The sequence below is a fragment of the Mchenga conophoros genome, linkage group LG3, assembly GCF_057382185.1.
Source record: "Mchenga conophoros isolate Kocher_MC1m ecotype Shallow Benthic linkage group LG3, M_conophoros_male_GT1.1, whole genome shotgun sequence".
Classification (NCBI taxonomy): domain Eukaryota; kingdom Metazoa; phylum Chordata; class Actinopteri; order Cichliformes; family Cichlidae; genus Mchenga; species Mchenga conophoros.
The window spans coordinates 19,270,430-19,294,500 of NC_140528.1; the positions used below are offsets into that span (position 1 = coordinate 19,270,430).

Consider the following 24,071-nt stretch of genomic DNA (forward strand, 5'->3'; position numbering starts at 1 on the left):
CACCACTCCACTTCTGTCAGCCTTTAAATGAACCCTGCTCAAGTCTGTCACTTCTGTTTGGAGCCAAAAGGAAAAACTCTTGTTCAGTCGTTTAGAAAGACAACATTTCTTAAAGCACTCAAACTTCTTCACATTTGTCTTCAGACACATCCTGAACATTTAGGAACTAAAGAAAGTTTCAAACATCAATCAAAGACCTGAAATATAGAAAAACAACTACAACAGCCGCAGTCAGTGAACTCACCTCAGAATCTCCAATCGACAGTTTGGACTCTCCAGTCCAGCACACAGAAGCTTCACACCTGAATCCTGGAGGCCATCATTCCAACTGATGTCCAGCTGTGTCAGATGGGAGGGGCTGGACTTCAGAGCTGAGGCCACAACTTCACAGTGAGTCTCTGAGAGTAGACACTGAGTCAGTCTGTGATGATAGAAAATATAAAATGTGTTATTATAAAAGCAGAAAATCTGCATTATAAACACAGACTGAATGTATATGAAGACAAAACAGAGTGAGGTCATAATCTGATGAATCTGCTCTTCACATCTGTGCTTCAGCTCCTCTTACTGTGTTTGACATGACACAACGATTGAGTCTCTCTCAGACCTGCAGACTTTTAATGAGAATCTTTGTTTGGCTTTAATCTGCATATGAAGGAGGAAGATGGTGTCACATTTAGGCTTCCATAATGTCCACAGTCTGTCACTGAGATCTGATCCAGAGTCAGAGTGAAGACACACATTTGGACTGTTTCCTGTTTTGACTCCAGAACATTTTGAATGAGTTCAGCTCAGTGAAGAGTTCCAGCTGGAAAGATGATCTCTGTTTGCTACCTGCTGTCAGGTACGACTGTTCACGTCCACACGCAGGAAAAACCTGCTGACTGTTACCAAACGGAGCAGAAATCTCATCACTGGACAATAATGATGAATGAACTCAGAGCTGCTGATATCAGATCTGATTTCAGGGGAACTAAACACAGAAATGATTGGCTCATTTTAGCTTTCTGAGCCATTATCTGCTGCTGTGTCGCTAGTTGGCAGAAAATGATTTGTATTCCTGTTCAGGGCTTCAGTGTTTATGAGTCCAGATCCAGGTGACAGCAAGTCAAAATGATGTTACCTGTCTGTGTCCAGCAGCAGCCTGTATTCACTTTGAATATTGTTCTAACCTGACATGGATCAGTTTGTCTTTGATTGGTTTGTAAATGTCACTGTTTCCATTGGACCTGAGTGACGGTACAAAGACAGAGAGGGAGAGAAAGGAGAGAGAGGATGGAGACAGCAAAGAGAGAGCAAACACAAACAGGTGAGAGTGGACAGGTGACCAAGGTCAGCAACCAATCAGAGAGCTTCTGTTTGACCCACAGTCACTGATGATGACTGCACATAACCAAGCAGTGTGTTACTCTGATATCAAATATGGATCCTGCTCTTATAATAATGATCATCAGATGATATTATTGTGTTATTTTGTAGCTGAATACGATGTTTGTGTGATTATCAGTGAAAGAAGCAGTGAGGAGAACAATGTTCTGGACATTTTCCAGTCTGGTTTCCGCAAATTGCACTCCACTGAAACCGCTTTGCTTAAAGTGTCTAGTGACATTCTGATGGCAGCAGACTCTGGAGAGTACACTGTTCTGGTTATGTTGGATCTCAGCTCTGCTTTTGATACTGTTGATCACAGCATCATGATAAATAGGCTGAAGGACTTGTTTGGGATTACTGGCGTTGTTTTAAAATGGTTTATGTCATATCTATCTGAGAGATCCTTTACTGTCTGTATAAATCATGTGCTGTCGGAAACATCAGTTCTGTCTTCTGGGGTACCTCAAGGATCTGTTTTAGGTCCTATTCTCTTTTTGCTGTATATCCTCCCTCTAGGCCACATTATCAGATGTTACAATAACATTTTTTATCATCTCTATGCTGATGACATTCAGTTGTACTGTTCTTTCAAAGCTTCTGAGTTGTATAAATTGTCTTGTTTAAATAATTGTCTGTCAGAAATCAAACAATGGTTAAATGACAATTTCCTTCAGTTAAATGCAGATAAAACAGAAACTTTGATTATTGCACCTGATCACATGCTCTCAGAAATTAGGCAGCATATCAGTTTTTTAGACCCTTCATTTCAGTCGAGTCTCAGAAACTTAGGTGTTATATTTGACAGTTCGATGTCTCTTGAGAAACACTCTAAACAACTTGTCCGGAACTGTTTTTATCATCTAAGAAACATTTCTAAACTCAGGCTACTGGTGTCAAAGGCAGAACTTGAGATGATTATTCATGCTTTTATCTCTTCTCGTTTGGATTATTGTAACGGTCTTTTTACGTGTCTTAACAAATCAGCTCTGGATCGCCTTCAGGCTGTACAGAATGCAGCGGCAAGACTTTTAACTGGTACAAACAAGAGGTCACACATTACTCCAGTTTTGGCTTCTCTTCATTGGTTGCCTGTAAATTTTAGGGTTCATTTTAAAATTTTAGTTGTAACTTTTAGAGCTCTGCATGGTGAAGCTCCCCAGTATATCTCTGACCTGTTGAAACCTCATGCTTCATCCCGATCACTTAGGTCTTCAGGTCAGAGGCTACTGGTGGTCCCACGTACTAGGTTTAAAACACGTGGGGATCGGGCTTTTCAGGCACTGGCACCTAGGCTGTGGAACTCTCCGCCGTTGTCTTTACTACTGTGTCTAGACTCTACTGACTCCTTTAAAAAGCAGCTGAAGACATTTTTATACAAACGGGCTTTTAATTAATTTAATTAATTTTAACTTGTATGTCTGATCTTACTGTAAAGCACTTTGTGATTTTTATCTGTGAAATGTGCTGTATAAATACATTTTACTTACTTACTTACTTACTTACTAGGATGGAGAGAGAGAGAGGACAGAGGGTGAAGTTAGAAACACTAAAAGGATTTTTCATGGATTTCATGGATGATTTGAGTGATTTCCAGCAGGACACTTAAACATGTCAGTGGACGTCCTAAAGAACATATTCACTGATATGAAACGTGTCATTGAACAGGATTAATATCAGTGGAAACATGGTGGAAACAGCTGTGACTGCATGGATGTGACACACTTCAAATCTGGTCTCCACTCTTGGATTTGGGATCCATGGAGCTGCTGCTGAGTCTGTACAATAAAGGAATGGTGTGGAAGGTTGCAGCGTACGGACACAAACACTTTGTGGTTACAATCTGATTTTATTTTCAAAATTAAACTACCAACCTACACTGATCAATGATGTTAATGATCACATCTGGACTCACCCAGCCTTTCTGCAGCTCCTCACAGCTGGAATCAGTCTCTGTCGTCCCTGCTCTGATGTTTTGTACTTCTGCAGGTCCAACTCATCCAGAACCTCCTCTGACATCTGCAGCATGAAGGCCAGAGCTGAGCACTGGATCTCAGAGAGTTTCTTCTCTGATCTGTTCTCTGACTTCAGGAACTCTTGGATCTCCTGAAATAATGAGAGGTGGTTCATCTCCATCAGACAGTGGAAGATGTTGATGCTTCTGTCAGGAGAGATTTCATCACTGTTCATCTCCTTCAGGTTGTTGATGACTCTCTGGATGGTTCCTGGACTGATCTCTGTCTGACCCAGCAGACCTACTAAGAGTCTCTGGTTGGACTCCAGACAGAGGCCATGAAGGAAGCGAACAAACAGGTCCAGGTGGCCATTTTTACTCTGGAGGGATTTCTCCATGGCTCTCCTCAGAAATACATCAAGTGATTGGAGATCTTTGTTATCAAAAACACTGAAAATCATCTTGGTGAAAGATTCTGATTTTAGAAACATCTTCAGCACCTCTATCTTCCTGTTGGTGAAACAGTGGAACATGTAGACAGCAGCCAGAAACTCCTGAATGCTCAGATGAACAAAGCAGTAGACTGGTTTCTGGAAGATCACACACTCTCTTTTGAAGATCTCTGTACAAACTCCTGAGTACACCGAGGCCTCTGTCACATCCAGACCACACTGCTCCAGGTCTTCTTGGTAGAACATGATGTTTCCTTTCTCCAGATGTTCAAACGCCAGCCTCCCCAGCTTCAGAAGAACTTTCCTATCAGCCTCCGTCAGCTCCTGTGGACTCGTCTCATGTCCCTCATGGTACTTGTTCTTCTTCCTCTTTGTCTGAACCAGCAGGAAGTGTGAGTACATGTCAGTCAGGGTCTTGGGCAGCTCTCCTCTCTGCTCTGTAGTCAACATGTGCTCCAGAACTGTAGCAGTGATCCAGCAGAAGACTGGGATACTACACATGATGTGGAGGCTCCTGGATGTCTTCATGTGGGAGATGATTCTGCTGGACAGCTCTTCATCACTGAATCTCCTCCTGAAGTACTCCTCCTTCTGGGCGTCAGTGAAGCCTCGTACTTCTGTTAGCCTGTCAACACATGTAGGAGGGATCTGATTGGCTGCTGCGGGTCGGGAAGTTATCCAGACGAGAGCCGAGGGAAGCAGATTCCCCTGGATGAGGTTTGTCAGCAGCTGGCTGACTGATGACTTCTGTGTGACATCAGACAGCAGCTTCCTGTTGGTGAAATCCAATGAAAGTCTGCTTTCATCCAGGCCGTCAAAGATGAACAAAAGCTGAGAGACAGCCAGCTTCTCTGCTGTGACCTTCTGTAATGTTGGATGGAAAACATGGAGCAGCTCCAGAAGACTGTACTGCTCATCTCTGATCAGGTTCAGCTCCCTGAATGAAAGCAGAACCACCACACTGACATGTTGGTTCTCCAAGCCCTCTGCCCAGTCCAGAGTGAACTTCTGCACTGAGAAGGTTTTTCCAACACCAGCCACGCCGTTGGTCAGAACCACTCTGACGGGTCTCTGTTGGTCAGGTAAGGCTTTAAAGATGTCCTGGCACCTGATTGGAGCGTCATGGAGGGCGTCCATCTTGGAAGCTGTCTCCAGCTGCCTCACCTCATGTTGGGTATGAACCTCTTCACTCTGTCCCTCTGTGATGTAGAGCTCAGTGTAGATCCTGTTGAGGAGGGTTCTACTTCCTGTTTCATCACTTCCTTCAGTCACACGTTCACATCTCCTCCTCAGACTGATCTTATGTTCATCTAAAACCTCCTGCAGACCAACATCTGCTGAAAGAAAGAAAAACAATGAGACTAAAGAGAAAGAAAACTCTTCAATGTCTGAACAACACAAGAAGTGCAGTTTTCAGAAATGAGTCCATCAGCAGACAGATGTTCAGTCTTACTTTGTACACAGCTGCTCTGACTGGCTGTCTGCAGTCCAGCTCTGCTTCTGGATCTTTCTCCACACTGTGCAGAAGCTCTGATGGTGACACAGAAAAGTCACAGTGGAGATACTTCTGTCCACCTTTGATTAGACTCATTATAAAAAGGAAACAAAGTTTGAACACAGTCATGTTTCCAGTTCACTGACTTACATTTATTCCATGGACACTCACTCTAACCTGAACCACAGCTACAACCCAACATTGTTGAGGCCTCATCTCCTCCTTTCCTGACTGTAGAGGTTAAATATGCAACAACCAACAAATAAAAGAATTTGGTTCATTTCAAAGAAATTCACACGGTGACCAAGTAAAGTAACCGTAGTAAAGGAGACAACATCCCGTTGATGGTGGGATTATTTGAAAGATTTGCTTTAGTCACGTCACCAAATGCAGTTGAACCACCCGTGGATCCATGTTTGACCATTCTACCACTCTGAGCTCTGCTTTTTAATCATTTTACTATTATCATCATTCATTTATTCATTCTTTGGAGGGGGGCTATTTCCTAATGCCGCCCTAATAAGCTGATGTTCAAGGGGAAATATAACAGAAACTCTTTCAGTGTTATTCATTAATAAATTAACAGATAAACTGTGAAGAAGAAAAAACTGAGATTTAAAGGAGAGAGTGAGAAACTTGATCATCCATCCTCATAATACATGTTTATCAGTATCTGCTGTGACCATACTGCAGTAATAACTACAAGTCTACATTTCTGTGACTGTTGATCAATCACAGCAGGAATCTGAGCTCATCTCTGCACACAGAGCAGCTTCAGCTCTGGGATAAACTGCTCGCTTCACGTCCTTCTCAGCTCACAGACACTCATCCTGATATTTTCCTTTAACATTTGATGGTATAATTCATCTGAGTTTACACTTTATCTGCATAAATACAGAAAAACAGACCCAAACACCAGAAACCATCAGTTTCACCATGTAGAATATATTGTTGTTTCCTTGCTTTTAATTCAGAGAAAAACTCTGATTTGGATTTTCTCTGTTCTCTTTGCCACAGCCCATCCCAGCAGCAGCTGAAGCAGCTGACTGTCACAACACTGAATAACACTTTAGGAGGAATTTCAGAGGTCAGTAAAGCTCCAGTTTCAACATCAGTTAATTAATCATAGGTCATCATAAATGTTAACCTGGCTGGCACACATGTTAATGTTAGCCATTTAAATATTAGCAGTTAGCTGAGGCCACAAGAAGAAGAGGCCCTAGAAGAACAATGGATGATAAGATTAGATTTTCAAGACTGGGCAGAGACGTGTTTTCCTTTACTGTCTCTTACAGAGGAGGGAGCAGATACCAGACGAGGTCACGGAGGTACGGGGAGGATTCGCAGCAGACAGCAAGACTGCCACGTCCATGCGAGAGAGCGATGGCTACGATAATCTCTGTTTTTGTCTCCCTATATAATGTTGTACAGCCCATGTGAGGGTTATCCTCTCTGTGAACCAGATGCTTGATTTCACACAGAGGTCCACCAACTGAATTTGATCAGTTATGGAACGATTTACCTCGACAGGCTCCTTCACTCGCTGCTTTTAAACCTCCTTTAAAACACACTTTTACTCCCTGACCTTTGACCCAGTGTGACATGTTGACTCACTACCTCAGACAGCTTAAAAATAGTCTTTTTGTTTTTTGGTGCTGCCTAAAAGAACCGTAAAATATCTGTCCTATATACAGTTATGTTCATATATTTTTGTGCTACATCAGGAAACTCAAAAACATAGTTTTTAATATTTTAATCCTTATTTTTAAAACTGTTTTTGTCATTTTTCTTCTCCCATTGCATCAAAATCATTATTTACACTGAATAAATGAGTCAGCAGCTCTCTTACATTGTTGCTGCAGGTTCATTACTGAACCTTAGAGGTTCTCCTTTGGACCGGTCACTCCTCACAGACACACAGCTGGATGCTGCAGATCCTGCTCCATCCTCTTCCTCCATCTTCTTGATGTCAGGGTGGAGTTAGTCTGAGAGGTAAACACACACACTCAGAGGTGCTGTTGTACTGGAAGCATCCCAGATAGCAAGGAGACATTGAACAGATGTTGATTTTCCATCTGAACCATCAGAATCGTCAGGATTGAAATGTTAACACAAAACCAATGTTGAAACAACATTGAAATACTGATGAAACCTGACACTGACATTGAAATAACATTGATTCACTGTTGTTCTGTCATCGTTGATTGTTGATCTATTTATAGTTGACAAGGTGACAACAATCACGTTGAAAAACCAATGATTTATGGTTGAGCGGGAAATTGAAGCTGCCACCACTTGGACTATTCCATAGCACCCCTCTCAGTGGTACATCCCTCCAGGTAACCATTGTCTTGTACAGTAGAGCGGGACATTCGATTTACTCTCAGCGGAATTGACCGGAGAAGGCATCAGTTCATGCACTGCACTGGCCTGCACCACGATTAGTATAAGGTAAGAATGAATGAATTTTCTTCTATTCGTTATTTCCACGGTCGCATTTGAATAACAGTAAAAAAAAACTGGTTAATGTACAGTTTCGGACAAAATGTGGGAGCCCGAAATCGTGTCTATTACAATCCGGCAACAAGTAAATTGCACTGCGAACAAAGTCTATCAACAAAGAAAACATTTTCGTTTCATACTTTTCCGTTATATTCCCTTACAAAGCTAGCTTTAACGCTTCGAGGGTTCCTTTGTTCTTGCCGTCGCCTCGGCGCTTGACCCAGACTTTCGCTCTGTGGTTGCTTTTTAGCATAGTACTACAAAAAATTGTAAATCTGTGATATATGATTGATAAACGTAAAGGTAACTGTATAAATGTGTTCAATGACTTTGTTACTTTTAATGATTGGTGAGCACCCGCTTCGATTCGCACTCAATTCAGACTTTACGTTGCACGCTCACCTAACTTTACGTTGCACGCTCACCTAACTTTACGTTGCACGCTCACCTAACTTTACGTTGCACGCTCACCTAACTTTACGTTGCACGCTCACCTAACTTTACGTTGCACGCTCACCTACCTTGCGTTTGCACCTTTTGTCCACACGTAAACTGTGTTTTCATTAACTGAAAACTGAGGCTATGTCCACACGTACACGGGTATTTTTGAAAACTGAGATTTTCCGTTTTCGTTTTAAAAAATAATCCCGTCCACACGTAAAGGCAGAAATGAAGGAAAACGCTGCTAGGAACATGCCAAAGCCATTCACACATAATTCACGCACTGGTGATGGCAAGCTACATATACAAATATCAAATATATGTGAGTTAGAACAACTTATACTTGAATGCAGAATGTTACACCGTCACTTATGGATATATTAATTTTTTGCCTCTCACTGCTTAAGCCATTAATCTTTCTAGAATTGTTTTTTTTTTTTTTTAAACAGATGCGACCTCACAAAAGATATTAACTATGCTGTCAGACCTGACGAGAGCTGTGAACGAACTGCGTGATGAGGTCAGAGCCATCCGCAATACCGGCTGCAATGATTCGGTAGATGCTGGGGTACTGCCTCTGGATTTGCCCTTGCACAACATTGAGGAGCTAAACAATGCAGAGGCAGCTCTTCAATCAATAGAGGGAAATAAGGCAATGGTAAGTATATAAAGTTTATGTACACTTTGTAACTATAAAGTGTAATAGCTGTGATTTAAATACATAACAACGGCCTGTTGATTAAACACACAAGCACTTGCATACACATTTAAGACATGAGACACGCTAATTCCATCTATTGAAATGTGTCTATAGGTGAGACGCCTTGCCTTGATTGGAGGGACCACACTGGAGGTGCGAGTCCGCCGTGTAATGGCTTATGCCATTACAAACGAGCTGGCCTCGTTACTAAACTGGGCAGGGAAAAAAACCAAGGACCAGACAAAGCAAAAAAGGGCATTTAAAGATACAGCGCTCTGCAAATGCATATTTGGTAAGTTTTACCGTTTTTTTGCTATATTACTTTGTCTTTCTTAATAACAAGACTTTCATGTCCGGTTAATCTGGAGATGGAGTCTTTGGTCTTTGGCTTGTTTAGTCCTCGGGTTGTAGTTTGTACAGCCCAAGGACCCCATGTTTATTTTGTTTTAAAGGATACACGGCACACTATGCTAAGACTTATCACTTTTTCCGCTCATAGCTCTTTGGGAATCAAATGCAGCAGTTTGCAGATTTACGCCTGGTGACTTTCATGTTTATCAGCCTAGGAGTTTACATACTTTCTCCCCGCTGAAGACAGTTACAGTGGGGCAAAAAAGTATTTATCATGTGCTATAACATGAGCTTATTCATGTGCTCTAATTCACTTTTTTTGTTTGTGTGTGTGTGTGTGTGTATTTTTGTCCTAGATGGTCTGACGCAGCAGTTAGGGGCAAACTCTATGTCCGAGTTTGTCTTTGCACAAGCAGTGCAGAAATGGCTCCGGTACGCCCCAGATCGTTTGGGTGGTGCAGGACGCACATCATGCATCCCCATCCCGAAGTAAAAAATTACAAATTTATGTTAAACATAAATGTAAATAGAAAACTGTGTTTTAATAAAGTATTTAGCAAACGAAACATATGCCTATTGACCTTTTTTTGTTTATTTTTTTTCTCTGTTACATCACATGCAATGCTTTCTTATTTTAGGATAATAATATTGACATGATACATCGTGAGACTTTTGTTTTTTATAAAGGGTGTCCAATTTGAGGAATAAGTACAATTATGTGTTTAGGTGGTTGAAGTATTGATGGAAACATGCAGTAGTTTAGTATTGGTTAAAATACCTATAAAGAGAGGTAGATTTCCAGTCATGATTTAACTGTTGTTTTAATAAAAAGCAACTGTGCGAAAGAGGTGGAAAATCAACATCATAGCTCAACAGTGTTTCAATATCAGAATCTGACATTGTTTCAATGTCAACAGTATTAGAAAATACAACGTTGAATCAATGTCAGGTTTCAACATTGATTCAACATCAAAACCTTACGTTGTTTCAACATTAAAAACGGGTGCAAGAGTGACGTTAGGTCAACGTCACACTTCAATGTTGATTCAATGACACAGCCTGATATTGACTCAACAGTGTTTCAATGTTTCCTTGCTATCTGGGATCACACTGACGGGTTTCTAAAGTTCTCATTGATCATTTCATGGAGTTTCTGTGGTAAACACTGTCCTGTGACGTATGTGTTATGGTGAGGGTCATGAGGGCTAACCAGCCCCACTCCTTACTCCTCATATTTCAGCCTGAAGCACAATAACAGCCTAAACCTAACCAGGAGGCTGTAACCTCAAAGGGACTTCATGGTTAGAAATAAAGGTTCAATGAAATGAAGCAGATCATAAAAACATGAGTTCCAACTTTAAAAGAAGCATCCACACGATGACGGCACAGCAGAGGAGCACTTTCTCTAACACACTGATTCAGTTCCACTGACACAAGGACACACACAGGAAGGCACACACACACAAGCCTTTATAAGAAACAACACAATCATCTGCGCTTGACTTGTCAATCCAAGTCCTTAGCCCATGAGCCCGCGGTATCAGACCACAGATATTCCCTTACTTTGAAAAAATAAAGCCAGTTTTCAGAACAGACCTGATGTTTATGCTACAGCCTGTTTGCCAATATAATCAATAGGGCTGGGTATCGTCACTGATTTCTAGAATCGATTCAATTCCGATTCACAAGGTCCCGAATCGATTCGATCCACGATTCGATTTAATTCGATTCGATTCGATTTAAATCTGGGAAATTTTGACAGTCAGAGATATAATTCAGATCAGGACATTTACATATTTTTGTATCTATAAAAAGGAAGCTGACACTCTCAAGACTTTATCCAAGCTGTGAGCATCACAGCAGATGCCTTTGTGTCAAAGTAGCTGAAGATAAAACACAGAAAAACATGTAGGTGATTTTCCTGGCCTGGGATTTTATAAAAATATTCTGCAGTACATCAAAAACGAAAGAAAACCATTAATTAATCAACATTACCTCTGACGTTACAGCGGTTTTATTAGAGACATGGCTAAGCATTTTGCATTTTGAATAATTTTAAAAAGTTTCAATTTGTTCAGTATTGAACAGCAGAAATGAGGTTTTCTTTTCGGAAGAATGTAAAAGGGGAAAAAACAGCGGCCGACAGCGCTGTAAACAACAGTAGACTTGTGTAACAAGCAAGCGAATAATGAAGAAAGCGAAACTGTTCGAGAGAGGGGGGGGGGGGGGGAGAGAGGGGGAGGGAGAGAGGGAGAGAGAGAGAGCTGCGCATCGCAATGGAAGCAAAACAGTAAAAGAGTGAATTCATGACGATGTTTATGTGAAGCGTTTGGATCTTCTTTTGCTGCTGATTCGGTCAATATTGTTTGGAGAGAGATCAAACTAACAGCTTTAGAATCAGCGCATAAAGGGCGTGAACACAAAGCGCGGACCCGGATCAGCGAGCTGTCGGCTTTCAGCCCCGACTGTGAGAAAGGCGACATCTAACTGATTCTGATCCGCGGGTCGCGCTGTGTGTTTAAGTCTATGTGCAGAATCCCTGTACCTGCTCTCATTTACTGTTTGGTGGTTCTTGAAATTTTGTGAGATGTCACCAGAGATTCTGGCATTTCGGACAAAATAAATTTATATTAAAAAATCGATTCAGGATTTTAATGAATCGATTTTACGTTATCCAAGCCAGAATCGATTTTAATCGATGAATCGATTATAAAAACCCACCCCTAATAATCAATATCAGATATCAGAGCAACAGAAACCTCGGTGATCAGGACGCTGGGACTGAGAACAGGAAGTGGCTCAAACGTCACAGTTTCACAACGTCACCCTGAACTCCACTCACGGAGTTTCTGTCGCCATTGTAGTTTTTAAAGTCCCGTGATGAAGGCGGGTCTTTCTGTGAATCCGCACGCTCATTGGCTAATAGCTCAAGATTGACACATCGTTATCCAATGAGCGTGCGGGAACTTCCGACATAAAGTTGTTTCCTTTGAAAAACCAAAGTCTGATTATTTTTGCCTCCACTGACGGAGCCTGTTGTTCCCGCCACAGAGACACAGTAATGTCAGAGCGGCGTTAACACTCACCCTGCCTCAGCACAGCTCTCACTCTCCTCCTGCTCTCTCACACTAAACGGAGGCTCAGCTAAACTCACTTCCTCTCTACTTACAGGAAACCAGCGCTCAGAGGAGCCGACCGGCCTCACATTTCACCCACAGACACGAACAGCGTGGAATTATTTTATGTCATAAGAAGAAACATATTCATGTTAACACTCACCTGCCTCAGCTCCACCTTCCTCCTCCTGCTGCTCTGAACGGAGGCTCAATACTTTCACTTTCACTGCTGCTCCCTAAACACAGAGGATGCTGGGACTTGTAGTTGTTTCCTTCCGGTGCGGTCTTCCTCTTTGTTTGTTTGTGTTTGTGTTCAAGATATTTCGATCATGTAAACATAGGGTTGCCAACTCCATGAGAAATAAATAAGGGACACCTCGTGGCCAGGGCCGGGCGACCCAGTTGTCTTCACCCTTCCCAGTGTGGTGAATTTTTTAGCTCTTTTTTTGTGTGTGAAATTATTTTTTAACCATTTGACTTGAATTTGATTTAAGCAGATGCATATTCTTTGTGACATGAACACATGAAAATCATTTAGCCATTTATTTTTAGCTCAAAATGACAACATTAACACAGTAAAACAGGTCTCTTTCTTAAGCAGAAGCCTGTCATGCTTAACTTTTGAGAATATAAGTAAATCTTTCTTTAAAAGAACTCTGTCCTGCTTAACTTAAAATTATATAAATTAATAGAAAACAATAGAAAGAAAAATATTCTTGTAACAGTGCACATTTAGTGCATTTAGTACAATTGGCTTCAGTAGAGGCATTATTTCAGCTTTTGCTCCCGTTTGTAAACCCGCTTGAGTACGCATCATAACTCATCATCATTATTCATGTATTACTTTTATGTATTAGTCATCTATTTGTTGTAATCATCTATCCTTGCAGTTGTTTATTACACAAAATAAATTATATTATCACACTTCTGGCCACATAGCGCTGATATTCACTGCACATGCCCATATTAACCTTAACCAGAGGGTTTAAAAAAAGAGACAGTGTTTACATACCATATCTGCTTCTGCCGTGGCCTGGTGGACAAAAAATTGGTTTAGGGTTCCCCGAGCTTTCACGTCCCTCATGTTCTTCATGTGCCCACCACTAGAAGCTGCCTATGGAAAAAGTGCACCGGCACACAGTGCAGTGTCCTTTATAGGTGTTATCGTGCACTTTTCCAGCCAGGTGTTTTCCTTTTCCCATTCCTCCCTGTACTTTTGCAGCCTTTTTTTTCTTTCTCTGAGGGGAACAAACATTGCTCGCTCGTGAGCGTGTCGCCACAGCCGCTCACACTGCTCACACGCAAACACGTAAACGTCGGTGAAAAAGACGGTGCAGCACGGTAGTGCAGCGTGTGATCTGGACACAAGCGATGGAGGCACAACTTGTAGAACTTTGGAAAGCTCATCCGAGCCTTTTCGATGTGGCATCACAAAATTATCACGACCACAACAACCGTGAAAATAGTTGGATTTACACTGCTGCTCAATCACAGCTACCTGATCAATGTTTTTCATTAGCAATTTAGCAAAGTTGATGGTGGTGGTGTGTCTGTGTGAGAGAAAGACAGAGAGAGAGAGAGCGACAGATTTTCTGTTATAACCTTCATTATATGGAGGCACAGTGTGCGCACTCAGGTCGCATCAGAGCATCGGGCGGTATAGTGTGAGACCTGCATCGTGACCTACCAACTGCGAGCCAATCGTGCAGTTTGAAAATTGCAGTGTTTGCCCAGCTTTAGGTGTACTGTCGTCCAAGACTTGCAGCACAGTGTCGGCGTTTGTTTCCCTGTTGGCCAGGACTGGCCTGGGACAGAAAATCGGGCATTTTGACTAGAGACCGGCCCACCAGGTATTAAAGCCATAAAGCCTTTGAATGAAAACAAACACTGTTGTGACAGTGATGTACAGTCTTGTTGGTATATGTATGATTTCTATACATTTTACATCAGATAAAAACTTTGGTTGTAAGATTCAGATAATTATTTAATAACAGTGAGACATTTTAAATGAGAATAAGAAAGAAAAATGGTAAAATGGTCTGTATTTGTAAAGCGCTTTACTTGGTCCTAAAGACCCCAAAGCGCTTTACACTATACACAATCATCCACCCATTCACACACACATTCATACACTAGAAAAGTATTTCTTTGTGCCCCCCTTTCCCTGTTAATGCCCTACCTGGCCCCCTGGCAACACTTTGCTAGACCCGCCTGTTGTGGAAGTTTTCCATTTAAATAAAGCCTGCAGACGAGCGGTGAGCGGTAGCTAACATTCTTTAATCAAAACACACAAAGAACAGACAACCAAGCTTGATGGAGAGCCTACATGACCACGGGGCAGGGTCAGCAGAGTCTCCCTGAGCCTAGCATGGCTCTCAGTTAAATACCTTCTCCAGGAACAAAAGGCAGTACACAGCTGTTTCACACCTTAACACTAGAATTACTGAGCCTTTTTTTTCCCTGGTGCGAGTCCCTACTACTAGATTTACTAGCCCTGCGCAAATTTGAGTAAATTCCACTGGCACTGCGTTGTCTTTACAGTCCCTGGCACAGCAGCTGCAGCAGCTTCAGCAGCCTGCGTCTGTGCTAATATTTCCTTGTGCTACATGAATCGGCAACGAAGTTCCTGAGCTAGAAGACTCAGAAACAATCTTCTTTTGCCTGTCCACCCTGTACATGCCTTGTACAAAATGTAGGCATTCACCGCTAACAGGTCCAGCATATTGTAGAAAACCGCTACTGACCACCTGCATGTTGCTGCTCTTATGGAATACATCCGCACAAGTTGAGTAAGTTCACGCCAGACTTTATTCACCGTGCCCCATAACGGCGTTTTGCGCTGCAGCAGTCTGTGCGACAGTGACAGTGAAGTAAAGAAATTGTCTGTTGTGACGTTTCTCCCATCATCCAAAAACGGCTCCATCAGTTTCATGACCACGTTCTTGATCCCAAATTTGTCTGGCTTGGCTGCGATACACTGTGTGAATGGACAACGAACCTTGGTAGGGAACAGCTGTTCATCTATGGTCATGTGTTCTCCTGGAGTGAAACTCTTAGCACAGTTCTTGTTGAAGCGTGTCCAGATGTCGGAGATCGCCGCAAATTTATCTGTTTTCACCCGTTCTGCCCGCGTGTCCCTGTCATCAAATCGAAGGTGTTGCATAATTGAAATGAATCTATCTCGGGGCATTGTCTCTTTGATTACTGGCACCAGAAATCTTTCTGACCAGCAATCCACAATGGCACCAACAGGACACATGATTGCTCTTACAAACAGGATTGAAATGAATGCCATCAGTTCATGAACTGACAAATTCCAGTCCGGCTCTATTCTGTGGGCTTGATGGACCGTACACTCCTTGATGGTCTGCAGCATTCCCACGTCTAACAGGCAAAGGAAGCTTTGGAGCACACTTGTAATCTTGCGCTGTCGGAAGATAAACAAATAGAGAATGGTAAATTTACATGAACCTCACTCTAAATGGGTTTATATAAATATCATATCTACTATGGCAGTGACAAACCTTAGCAGACTCTGTGGGTCCAGCTTGCGCAGTGAAGCACGAACGATTTGCTACTGCACTGGGCATTGCAATGTCCTCCTCTACAGTGCCGTCTTTTGCCGTGTGGCTCTGGCTGGGCTTCCCAGTACCACGGGGCCTCTTCTGTGGAGGCATGTTGGGTTCTTGTTCCGTCTCCTTTTCAGATTCTTCTGAGGAGGTATCAGTGGCCTGCTGGACAAATGAAACCTCTCCTCCATCAGAATCTGCTTCGTCCATTTTCTGAAGCAAAGCCAAAGCCTGTTGCGCGGAGAGGTTCTTCCTGCGTGGCAGTGATACGGAGGCCATCCTGATGTGCGTTCTCAGAAATGCGAACAAGAAATGATTCTCCCGTCTGGGTCGGTCTGCTTTTATGCACAGCACTGTGCTGTAGTCAAGCAATGCCACTCCCTCACATACACAGTGACAATGGAACAATGGAAGATCTGTGCTGAGACTCAAGGAAGGTGTGAATGTGTGTCTTTTATATTTGCAGGTCAGTCAATGTGTGGGATATTTTGTATAGATACGGCAGGCATTTCTGAAAGTCGTAACACAGAGGTTTGGCCTGACTTGGATCTGAGCAACTCTGAGTGTGCAAATGCAAATGTGCCAGGCCTCAAGGATAATGGGTGGTTTGCACAACAAAAGCTGGAGGAGAAATGAGCTGACGACCTGTGAAAATCTCAGCAGGGGTGATTAACACCTCGGGACTTGCACCAGAAAATAAAAAAGCCAGTAATTCTAGGGGGTGTTGGGTTTAGGGAAGTTACGCAAATTTGTGCAGGTTTAGTAAATCTAGTGATAAATACGTGGTAGAAATCCCAAAAGGGTGATTCTGTTCACCTGGACGTAGCATTTTCAACGGGAGAAACGCCTCCTGAACTGAATTGTCTCAGTTGATGGCCATGCGGTTGGCCTCCTGAACTGTTTCTTTGGACTGTTTTTCCTCCTCTTCTGAGTTTTCCTTCCTGGAGCTCCAGCACCCACCCAGGTTTGGTGGAAATGTTCTAATTTTAAGAGTTTGATTGCAAAAGAATAAACTGCTGATGTCCGCAGAAGTTTTTAACTTTGGTTGAAAGGACAAACTATGAAAAATAATAGACCTTTGAGGATTTGAGCATATGGCAAACATTATGCAAAGTTCCTCTTAATTGTAAAACACAAATCTGAGGATGTTGGAAGACATTTGTGGTTCTCATCAGCTTTGTGGCATGTAGATGCTCCTTTTATTAATATTCCTAAGTCCGGAAGAATACTCATAAACACTGAGGTCCTGCTATGTGCCAATGTGTATCTGGGCCATTACTAAACAAAGATGTGAAGCAATGTTAATAATTGTTGGTAACTTTTTTTTCATTTCCAGGTTTCAGTTACTGCTGTTGATATGTTAAGAGTAAGAATAAGTTCAGATTCTCTTAAAGATAACAACACTAATATGTTAACAATTGTTCGACTTGTGGAGGTATTTTGAGAACCCTTATAAACATCTGAAGGAAAAATATTCTTTAATCATAGATGCAGACTCATGGAAAAAATATTGATTAATCATTTTATTTGATTTTGTAGAGTTGGAACAAACAGATTGGATTCTCAAAATCAGTCAGTTTCTTGGGGTCTGAAGCAACAACAGAACAGGGCTCTGAATTTTTGGCAGAAGCCCTTTTTTTTCTTCTTTTTCTCCTTTTTCTCCTTGATTTTAATGTTGTCAGACTTCTCTGAATTATTAGTAAAAGAGACAACTGGCTCAGACATGGATAGACATACAGAAGGGAGTTCCTCACTAGGAAGATCATCAGACATTGCCAGACTTTCAGAAGCAGGCTCTTTAGTAGGAAGAACATCAGCCTTTGATGAACTTTCAATGAGAGGTTCTTTAGTAGGATGAACATCTGGAACATCTGACTTTGGCAGACTTCCACGAGCGGGTTCTCCAGTGGGAAGAATATCAGCCATTGTTGAACTTTCAAAAAGAGGTTCGGAAGTAGGAAGAACATCTGACTTCAGAACACTTTCCCAAGCAGGTTCTTGAGGTTCTTTAGTAGGAACAACATCTGGCTTCAGCAGATTTTTACAAGCAGGCTCTTTAGTCGGAAGAACATCAGCCTTTGTTGAACTTTCAAAAGGAGGTTCGGAAGTAAGAAGAACATCTGACTTTAGAACACGTTCAGGAGCAGGTTCGTGTGGTTCTTTAGTAGGGAGAATATCTGACTTCAGAACACGTTCACGATCAGATCCTTTTGGTTCTTTAGTAGGAACAACATCTGACTTCAGCAGATTTTCATGAGCAGGTTCTTTAGCTGGAAGAACATTGGCCTTTGTGGAACTTTCAAAAAGAGATTCAGAAGTAGGAAGAACATCTGACTTCAGAACACGTTCACGATCAGGTCCTTTTGGTTCTTTAGTAGGAACAACATCTGACTTCAGCAGATTTTCATGAGCAGATTCTTTAGCTGGAAGAACATCAGCCTTTGTTGAACTTTTGGAAGGAGGTTCGTGAGTGGAAAAAATATCAGCAATTCGTGAACTTTCAACTGGAGGTTGGGAAGTGGGAAGAACATCTGACTTCAGCAGACCTTCAGGATGAGGTTCTTTAGTTGGAAGAACATCAGACACTACTGGACTTTCACAAGGGGGCTGGAAGATCTGGCATATGCTCGTCTTTGCTACATCAGAAATTGCCCTGAGTAGTCCTGGTGCAAAGTTTGCAATGTGGCTCAGCAGAATCTTTTCTGAATATTTCTCTCTGACTTCAGACAGGATACTTTGCACCATGTCATCTCTGATGGACCTTGAGAAGATGGCCTGGTTTTCCGTTGTTAGGAGAGATTTGGACACTTGATCCAAAGTGGCCTTTGTCACACTGGTGGAGAGGATGCTCAATTTTTGGGAGGACATGTTCAGTAGGGGGTAAGAAGGAAGCTTCCAGAAGCCATGCAGGACACGGGGAACCACCTCTATCACCACGTCTGTTGCAGTGAACAGTTTGGAGGTTTGTGCGTCCTGCTGCCTCTCTTTAAGGAGGTCAATGTACTTCCTGACATTGCTGAGGAGCTTAGGTGTTCTGCAGAATAAAGTTATAAGAATGATCTTTTACACCTATTTAAAAAAATAACAGAAATTTTGAAATACTGTAGCTGGACTGTTAATGATTTTATGTCAGAGGTGACTCACTGAAATTTAGGAGGTATGGCCTCTGGAAATTCCAGCAGCATCCGGGCTTGAAACTCGATGTCCCTCATTTTATTTATTGTGTTCACTGCCCACACCTGAAACAGAAAGCATGTTTACATTGCAGTTTTGTTGAGAGGTTATGTGATTGTAGTAAAAAAAAAAAAAAAAGATCTCCAAATGACTAAAACTCTTGTGAGTTTTCTAGTCTTACCAGTTTCAGAAGAGGTTTGGCTTCTGTTTCTTCCAAACCCTCCAATTCAAACTCCCAAAGTCTTCAAAAGAAAACAAAAGAGAGGTTTTCTCTCAGCATTTACACTTCAGCACAAACAGTTTCAGGTGTGAGGTGGATGGTCTGTAGGTGTCACAGTAACTCACTGCTCTCTGACTGTCTCTTTGCTCCTCTCCACCAAAAGATCTCCCATATCTTCTGCAGTGAGGCTTGATGGTATTTGGTTTTCCTTCTGAAGTCTGAGGAATTCCATCATCATTGCAATCTAAAAATAAAAGGAGACATTTAATCAGCATCAGTCCCAGGTCTTCAGAAATCACCTGACATTTTATCTCAGTTTTGGTTTGGATGGATCTGGGTCTTACCTGAGCCCTGTAACCTGGTAGATACCAGCAGATCTCCACAGCTGTGTTATATATGGGTGTGTTGAACAGCACCTGTCAAAGAAATAAGAAATTACTCATTGTAACTTAAATTGATTCTCAGTTTGTCAGCTTTTTAAAACTACATCAAATTCTTCAAAAATGCAGTAAAAACAAAAAGTGTCACATACCCTGATGGGTTTGTAGATCCCTTTACTGGCTTCCATTAAAACGCTGCTGTTCTATCACAGTTGGGGAAGAGAAACTTTCCAAAACTCTTCAAAACTTGTGTAAGATCAAATGTAGATATGAAAATACTCCTGACTTGATGGTTTTTCTTGCACAGATGAGCTCTTTTTCAAGTCTGATGCAGATTTAAAAATACACAATTCTAAAACAGTCACCATGGAAACATTTGATCCCTGCTTTATGTCATTAAATTAAAAGAAAACACTCTATTTTACACTACATTACACTATATGTTGTTCATTATATAAGTAAATAAGGGTAGGCTACAGCCGTCCTTAGGTCACTCCTGTGAAAAGATGCATACAAACTGGTGAATCAGAAAAGAAAGAAAGCCAACCTGCAGCATTATGTCCTTTTATGTTATTTCAATTCACTTCAGTTTTATTGATACAGCACCAAATCACAACAACAGTCGGCTCAAGGTGCTTTACTTTGTAAGGTAGACTCTAAAATAATATACACAAGGAGAAAAACCCAACAATCATATGACCCCCTATGAGCAAGCACATTGGCGACAGTGGAAAAAAACTCCCTTTTAACAGGGAGGAAGCGCCGGCAGTAACAGGCTCAGTGAGGGGCGGCCATCTGCCAGGAGTGGTTGGGGTGAGAGAACGAAGATGGGACAAGAGGCATGCTGTGGAAGAGAGACAGAGATTAATAACAAGTGTGATTCAATGCAGAGAGGTCTATTAACACATAGTGAGGGAGAAAGTCTCTGTCTGCTTTTCCTAATGCTGAGGTGAGGAGGACTATTAGCCAATATAAAGGCGACACTGGCGACCCGAGTGTGGAAACAAATGGTTTGCACAAGAAGCGGTCACTGAGCGATCAAAGCTTATTTACCACACATAAAAAATCAAGGCAGAGTAGAAGCGGGTGGATCGATTTTTAATGAATTTTAAAATTATGTTTGTTTTTCTTATTCTTGAAAAAAAGATCATTTACCCTCGCATTTGTTTCCCTTTTTATACACTACTACTTATGTGTTTTTTCTTATTTATGTCTATATTGTTTTGTTAAACAGATGACAGTTTTCCCCTTTTTACTACTTTTTGAACTCTATGCTGATGTTTAAAGATTTTATTATTACTAAATAATGTTTTTAGCAATTAGGTGAAAATAAATACCAGATGAAACGATATTCTCTTCTGTTATCTTTTATTATTTGTTACTTGAATCAGTATCCGCGCTGCACACAATCAAAGTTATTTTCAAAACATGCAGAAACAGGTCTTATTTTGTTAACAAAATGACAAACCATTGCATCGTTACAAACAAGGTTATCACTGTACATATTAATTATTCTTGAATAAGACGCTCCTTTTTGGACATGATATAGAAAAAGCACACAGTGTTGTCCGCAGGTTACCGAAAAGTCCTTCTGAACCTGTCTCCCAGAATACAATATCCGAGCGGTGTTTTTAAAAGAAAAACTTTTATCTCGGGTGAAAACGTATCAGGTGAGTTACCGAAGCTGTCAAAAAAGTGCCCTTGCTTGTCTTTGTGATATTGAACGCCAACCAGTGCTTCCCAGGTAAGTCTGATGGATCTGTATTCACAATGCCCATGCATGGATATCTGATGGGCTTTGTTGGCAGCTGGTCACATGCTAAGACGCCTAGAAGATGAGCCCTGTTACTAATCCTTTTAACAATGCTGGTTAGTTCTATTGTATTCATTTTGAATCTTTAGTAGTCGTCCAGCAGCACTTGTCTCATATTAGATATTTGGATGACTGAATCAAATACAGAGTAACACACCAGGTTCATTGTTCGGGGTAGCGGATTTCTGAAACGGGTTTCCAGCCTCACGCTCCCTGTTTGAACTAATGATACGTTCCCTGAATGTCCTTCATCAGCTTCCAGATTGAAACAGGAATTGTTTGGCCAGATACGACTGTCCATCAGCGTATAAACACATGAATTCTATATCACAGTTTTAAAATTAAATGGATTACGTGTAAAAGAACCAGGGGCCCGTTCTTCGTACCTCGCTAAGTAGGTTAGCCGGATTAGATTGTTGACGATTTCGCGTGATCCTGGATCAGTCGGTTCCCCGAAGCTCATCCGGGACTTGCTGTCATAGCAACAGAGCCGTAAGCGTAAACCTGCTCGGGAGCAGGTTTACTTTATGTAAACAGGATTAGATCGCGGCCACGCAGGTATGTCCGCTTCATTTATACGAAAGCAACAGCGATATTTTTCCACTGTTTCACCATAAATAAATATTATCAATGTAACTAAAGATAATGCAGCACTTGATCCGTTTATTGATGTCACACAGATACATACAGGTCATTTCCTAAAAAAGGGAAATGTACTATTAACATTCTATTACATGTATGTGATTATTACAGATGTAATTCATATTTCAGAGTAGTAATTGTAAATTACTTCGTGTAATCAAGATGAGAGACCACGGCTATAAAAGCGAAGGTGGATTTGGGAAGTCTGTCGCAGTCATATCCTGTCCGTATACGCGAGCCACCCATTGCGGAAGGTGCAAGATTGATAAGGAGAGTCCTCAGAATTCAGCGTATATTGCGGGACAGACAGGATCCTTTAGCTCAGCGCGACAGTGTGCTCATAGAGAGATATCGATATTCCCGTGAGGGTATTATTTACTTAACCAACTTGTTGACGAGGGGGTGCAGGACCACCACCTGTCTTTTTTTCCTCTGCCCTTTTCTTGGTTGCTGTTATGAACAAACTAACAGAGTATTACAGGCCAGTATTACCTTGCCAAGAGACGCAAAGCAATCTAAGAGATAAATATTACCATTCTGTAGAATACTCCTGTATTCCACTTTTACTTGTTCCCATGTTCTTGTGGGTCCTGTTGTGGCTCTAATGTGAAAGGGGATATAATATAACATATTATAATATAATATAATGCCATATGATATTGGACAATATAGTGTCATATGATAGATCTACCCTACCGCCTACTGGTGTTGGCCAGAGGGGCCGATGGCGCGATATGGCAGCCTGGCTACAACCGTAGCTGCCTCCACCAGTGTGTGAATGTGGGAGTGAATGAATAGTGGTATCGTAAAGCACTTTGGGTGCCTTGGAAAGCGCTATATAAACCCAATCCATTATTATTATTATTATTAAATTACCTACGAGTTTGATTTGTCAGCAACTTTCTGCCAGCCCTCTCTCCTTGCTTTTGCAGCCTTTGCAGTGTTCTCTTGCGTTTTAATTAAACTCTGAAACTCCTGAAATCCCTCACTCATGAGTTCTTGCTCTGCTGCCGGAAAATACCGAGCACGCCCCTTGGACATTTTCGCCGACCAATCAGCGGGTTGCCGATCAATGTTTCTACTATCGATGCGTAGCCCCTTTTACGACACCCAGTGATGTCACATTCCTGCGTCCAGCTGTAGTAATCGTCAACAGCAGGTGTGTTCGGGGAACCGGATTAGCGAGCTCACGGTTAGCGCGATGATTTGATCTTGGATGTGTCATTTGATCTTGGATGTAGTAAGCGACGTACGAAGAACGGGCCCCAGGATAAGCTTCGTTATCCACGAAGGCGATGATGACAAATTTAGGCAACCTGCCCATAAATAAATTAGTTGATATTCTTGCCCCAGCAGGTGTGGAGAAGGTCTTTAAAGAAACTCTGTCTACAGCATATTTTGCATTTGCATGATGCAGAGCCTTGCCGTGTGCCAGCCTGACACTTGGTGAGACACTGATTCTTTTCACAAATAAGCTGGCAGAGACGATTTTAACTTTATACGCGGTGTTAGCTCCAGTCATGAGAGCAAATTCGTCTTTAGAGCGCACAAATTTCAGCGACAGATCGATTCCATTAAGTAATAATTTTTCTTGAAAAAACAGGTCTGCGTGTACTGGAGCAATCAATTCAACAATACTGCTATTCGCTGTATAAGTACCTCTGGTCACCAGACCCTGGCTCTCCCCTTCTATACATGTATCATTCATGTGCGAGGCTGTGTCTGTACAGAATAAAGCGCTGCTGAACTGTGTGTCTAAAGTCTGCTTATTATAATTGATAAGACATTCTATTATGCCTCTGTATGGATACGTGTTGGATGATTGGCTAATCAAGCGATCCCCCAAATTTACATCTACCTGACTAAATAAGGTGCAACCTGGATAATTAACAAG

General features: G+C 41.7%; 2 protein-coding genes across 4 annotated transcripts; both read right to left on the reverse strand.

Annotated features, from left to right (window-relative positions):
* Positions 1–240: 240 nt before the first annotated feature.
* On the reverse strand, positions 241–7,250 carry LOC146577565 (protein NLRC3-like). 3 transcript variants are annotated; one of them, XM_085268354.1, is made up of 4 exons: positions 7,119–7,250; positions 5,228–5,304; positions 3,284–5,111; positions 241–421 (listed from the first exon to the last, which is right to left on the reverse strand). In XM_085268354.1, the coding sequence occupies exons 1-4, from the start codon at positions 7,226–7,228 to the stop codon at positions 241–243; spliced, it is 2,196 nt and encodes a 731-aa protein (XP_085124480.1). In that variant the 5' UTR covers positions 7,229–7,250. The 3 variants fall into 3 exon arrangements, with proteins under 3 accessions (XP_085124480.1, XP_085124478.1, XP_085124479.1); XM_085268352.1 differs by lacking the exon at positions 7,119–7,250 and having other exon boundaries at positions 5,228–5,316; XM_085268353.1 differs by lacking the exon at positions 7,119–7,250 and having other exon boundaries at positions 3,284–5,108; positions 5,228–5,272.
* Positions 7,251–17,443: 10,193 nt separating this feature from the next.
* LOC146577566 (uncharacterized) lies at positions 17,444–20,755 on the reverse strand. Its single transcript, XM_085268335.1, has 6 exons — positions 19,875–20,755; positions 19,687–19,758; positions 19,468–19,586; positions 19,304–19,364; positions 19,093–19,187; positions 17,444–18,982 (listed from the first exon to the last, which is right to left on the reverse strand). The coding sequence occupies exons 1-6, from the start codon at positions 19,908–19,910 to the stop codon at positions 17,518–17,520; spliced, it is 1,848 nt and encodes a 615-aa protein (XP_085124461.1). The 5' UTR covers positions 19,911–20,755; the 3' UTR covers positions 17,444–17,517.
* Between the last annotated feature and the right edge of the window lie 3,316 nt (positions 20,756–24,071).

Excerpts from the sequence above, each read along its gene's own strand:
- LOC146577565 (XM_085268354.1), bottom strand. The coding sequence starts at position 7,228 with ATGGAGGAAGAGGATGGAGCAGGATCTGCAGCATCCAGCTGTGTGTCT. Across the intron at positions 5,305-7,118 it reads AATGAACCTGCAGCAACAAT|AGCTTCTGCACAGTGTGGAG; the intron begins GTAAGAGAGCTG and ends TGTCACCATCAG. Across the intron at positions 422-3,283 it reads AGGAGCTGCAGAAAGGCTGG|ACTGACTCAGTGTCTACTCT; the intron begins GTGAGTCCAGAT and ends CTATCATCACAG.
- LOC146577566 (XM_085268335.1), bottom strand. The coding sequence starts at position 19,910 with ATGGAAGCCAGTAAAGGGATCTACAAACCCATCAGG. Across the intron at positions 19,365-19,467 it reads AAAGAGACAGTCAGAGAGCA|ACTTTGGGAGTTTGAATTGG; the intron begins GTGAGTTACTGT and ends TTTCTTTTGAAG. Across the intron at positions 18,983-19,092 it reads GCCATACCTCCTAAATTTCA|AACACCTAAGCTCCTCAGCA; the intron begins GTGAGTCACCTC and ends TTTATTCTGCAG.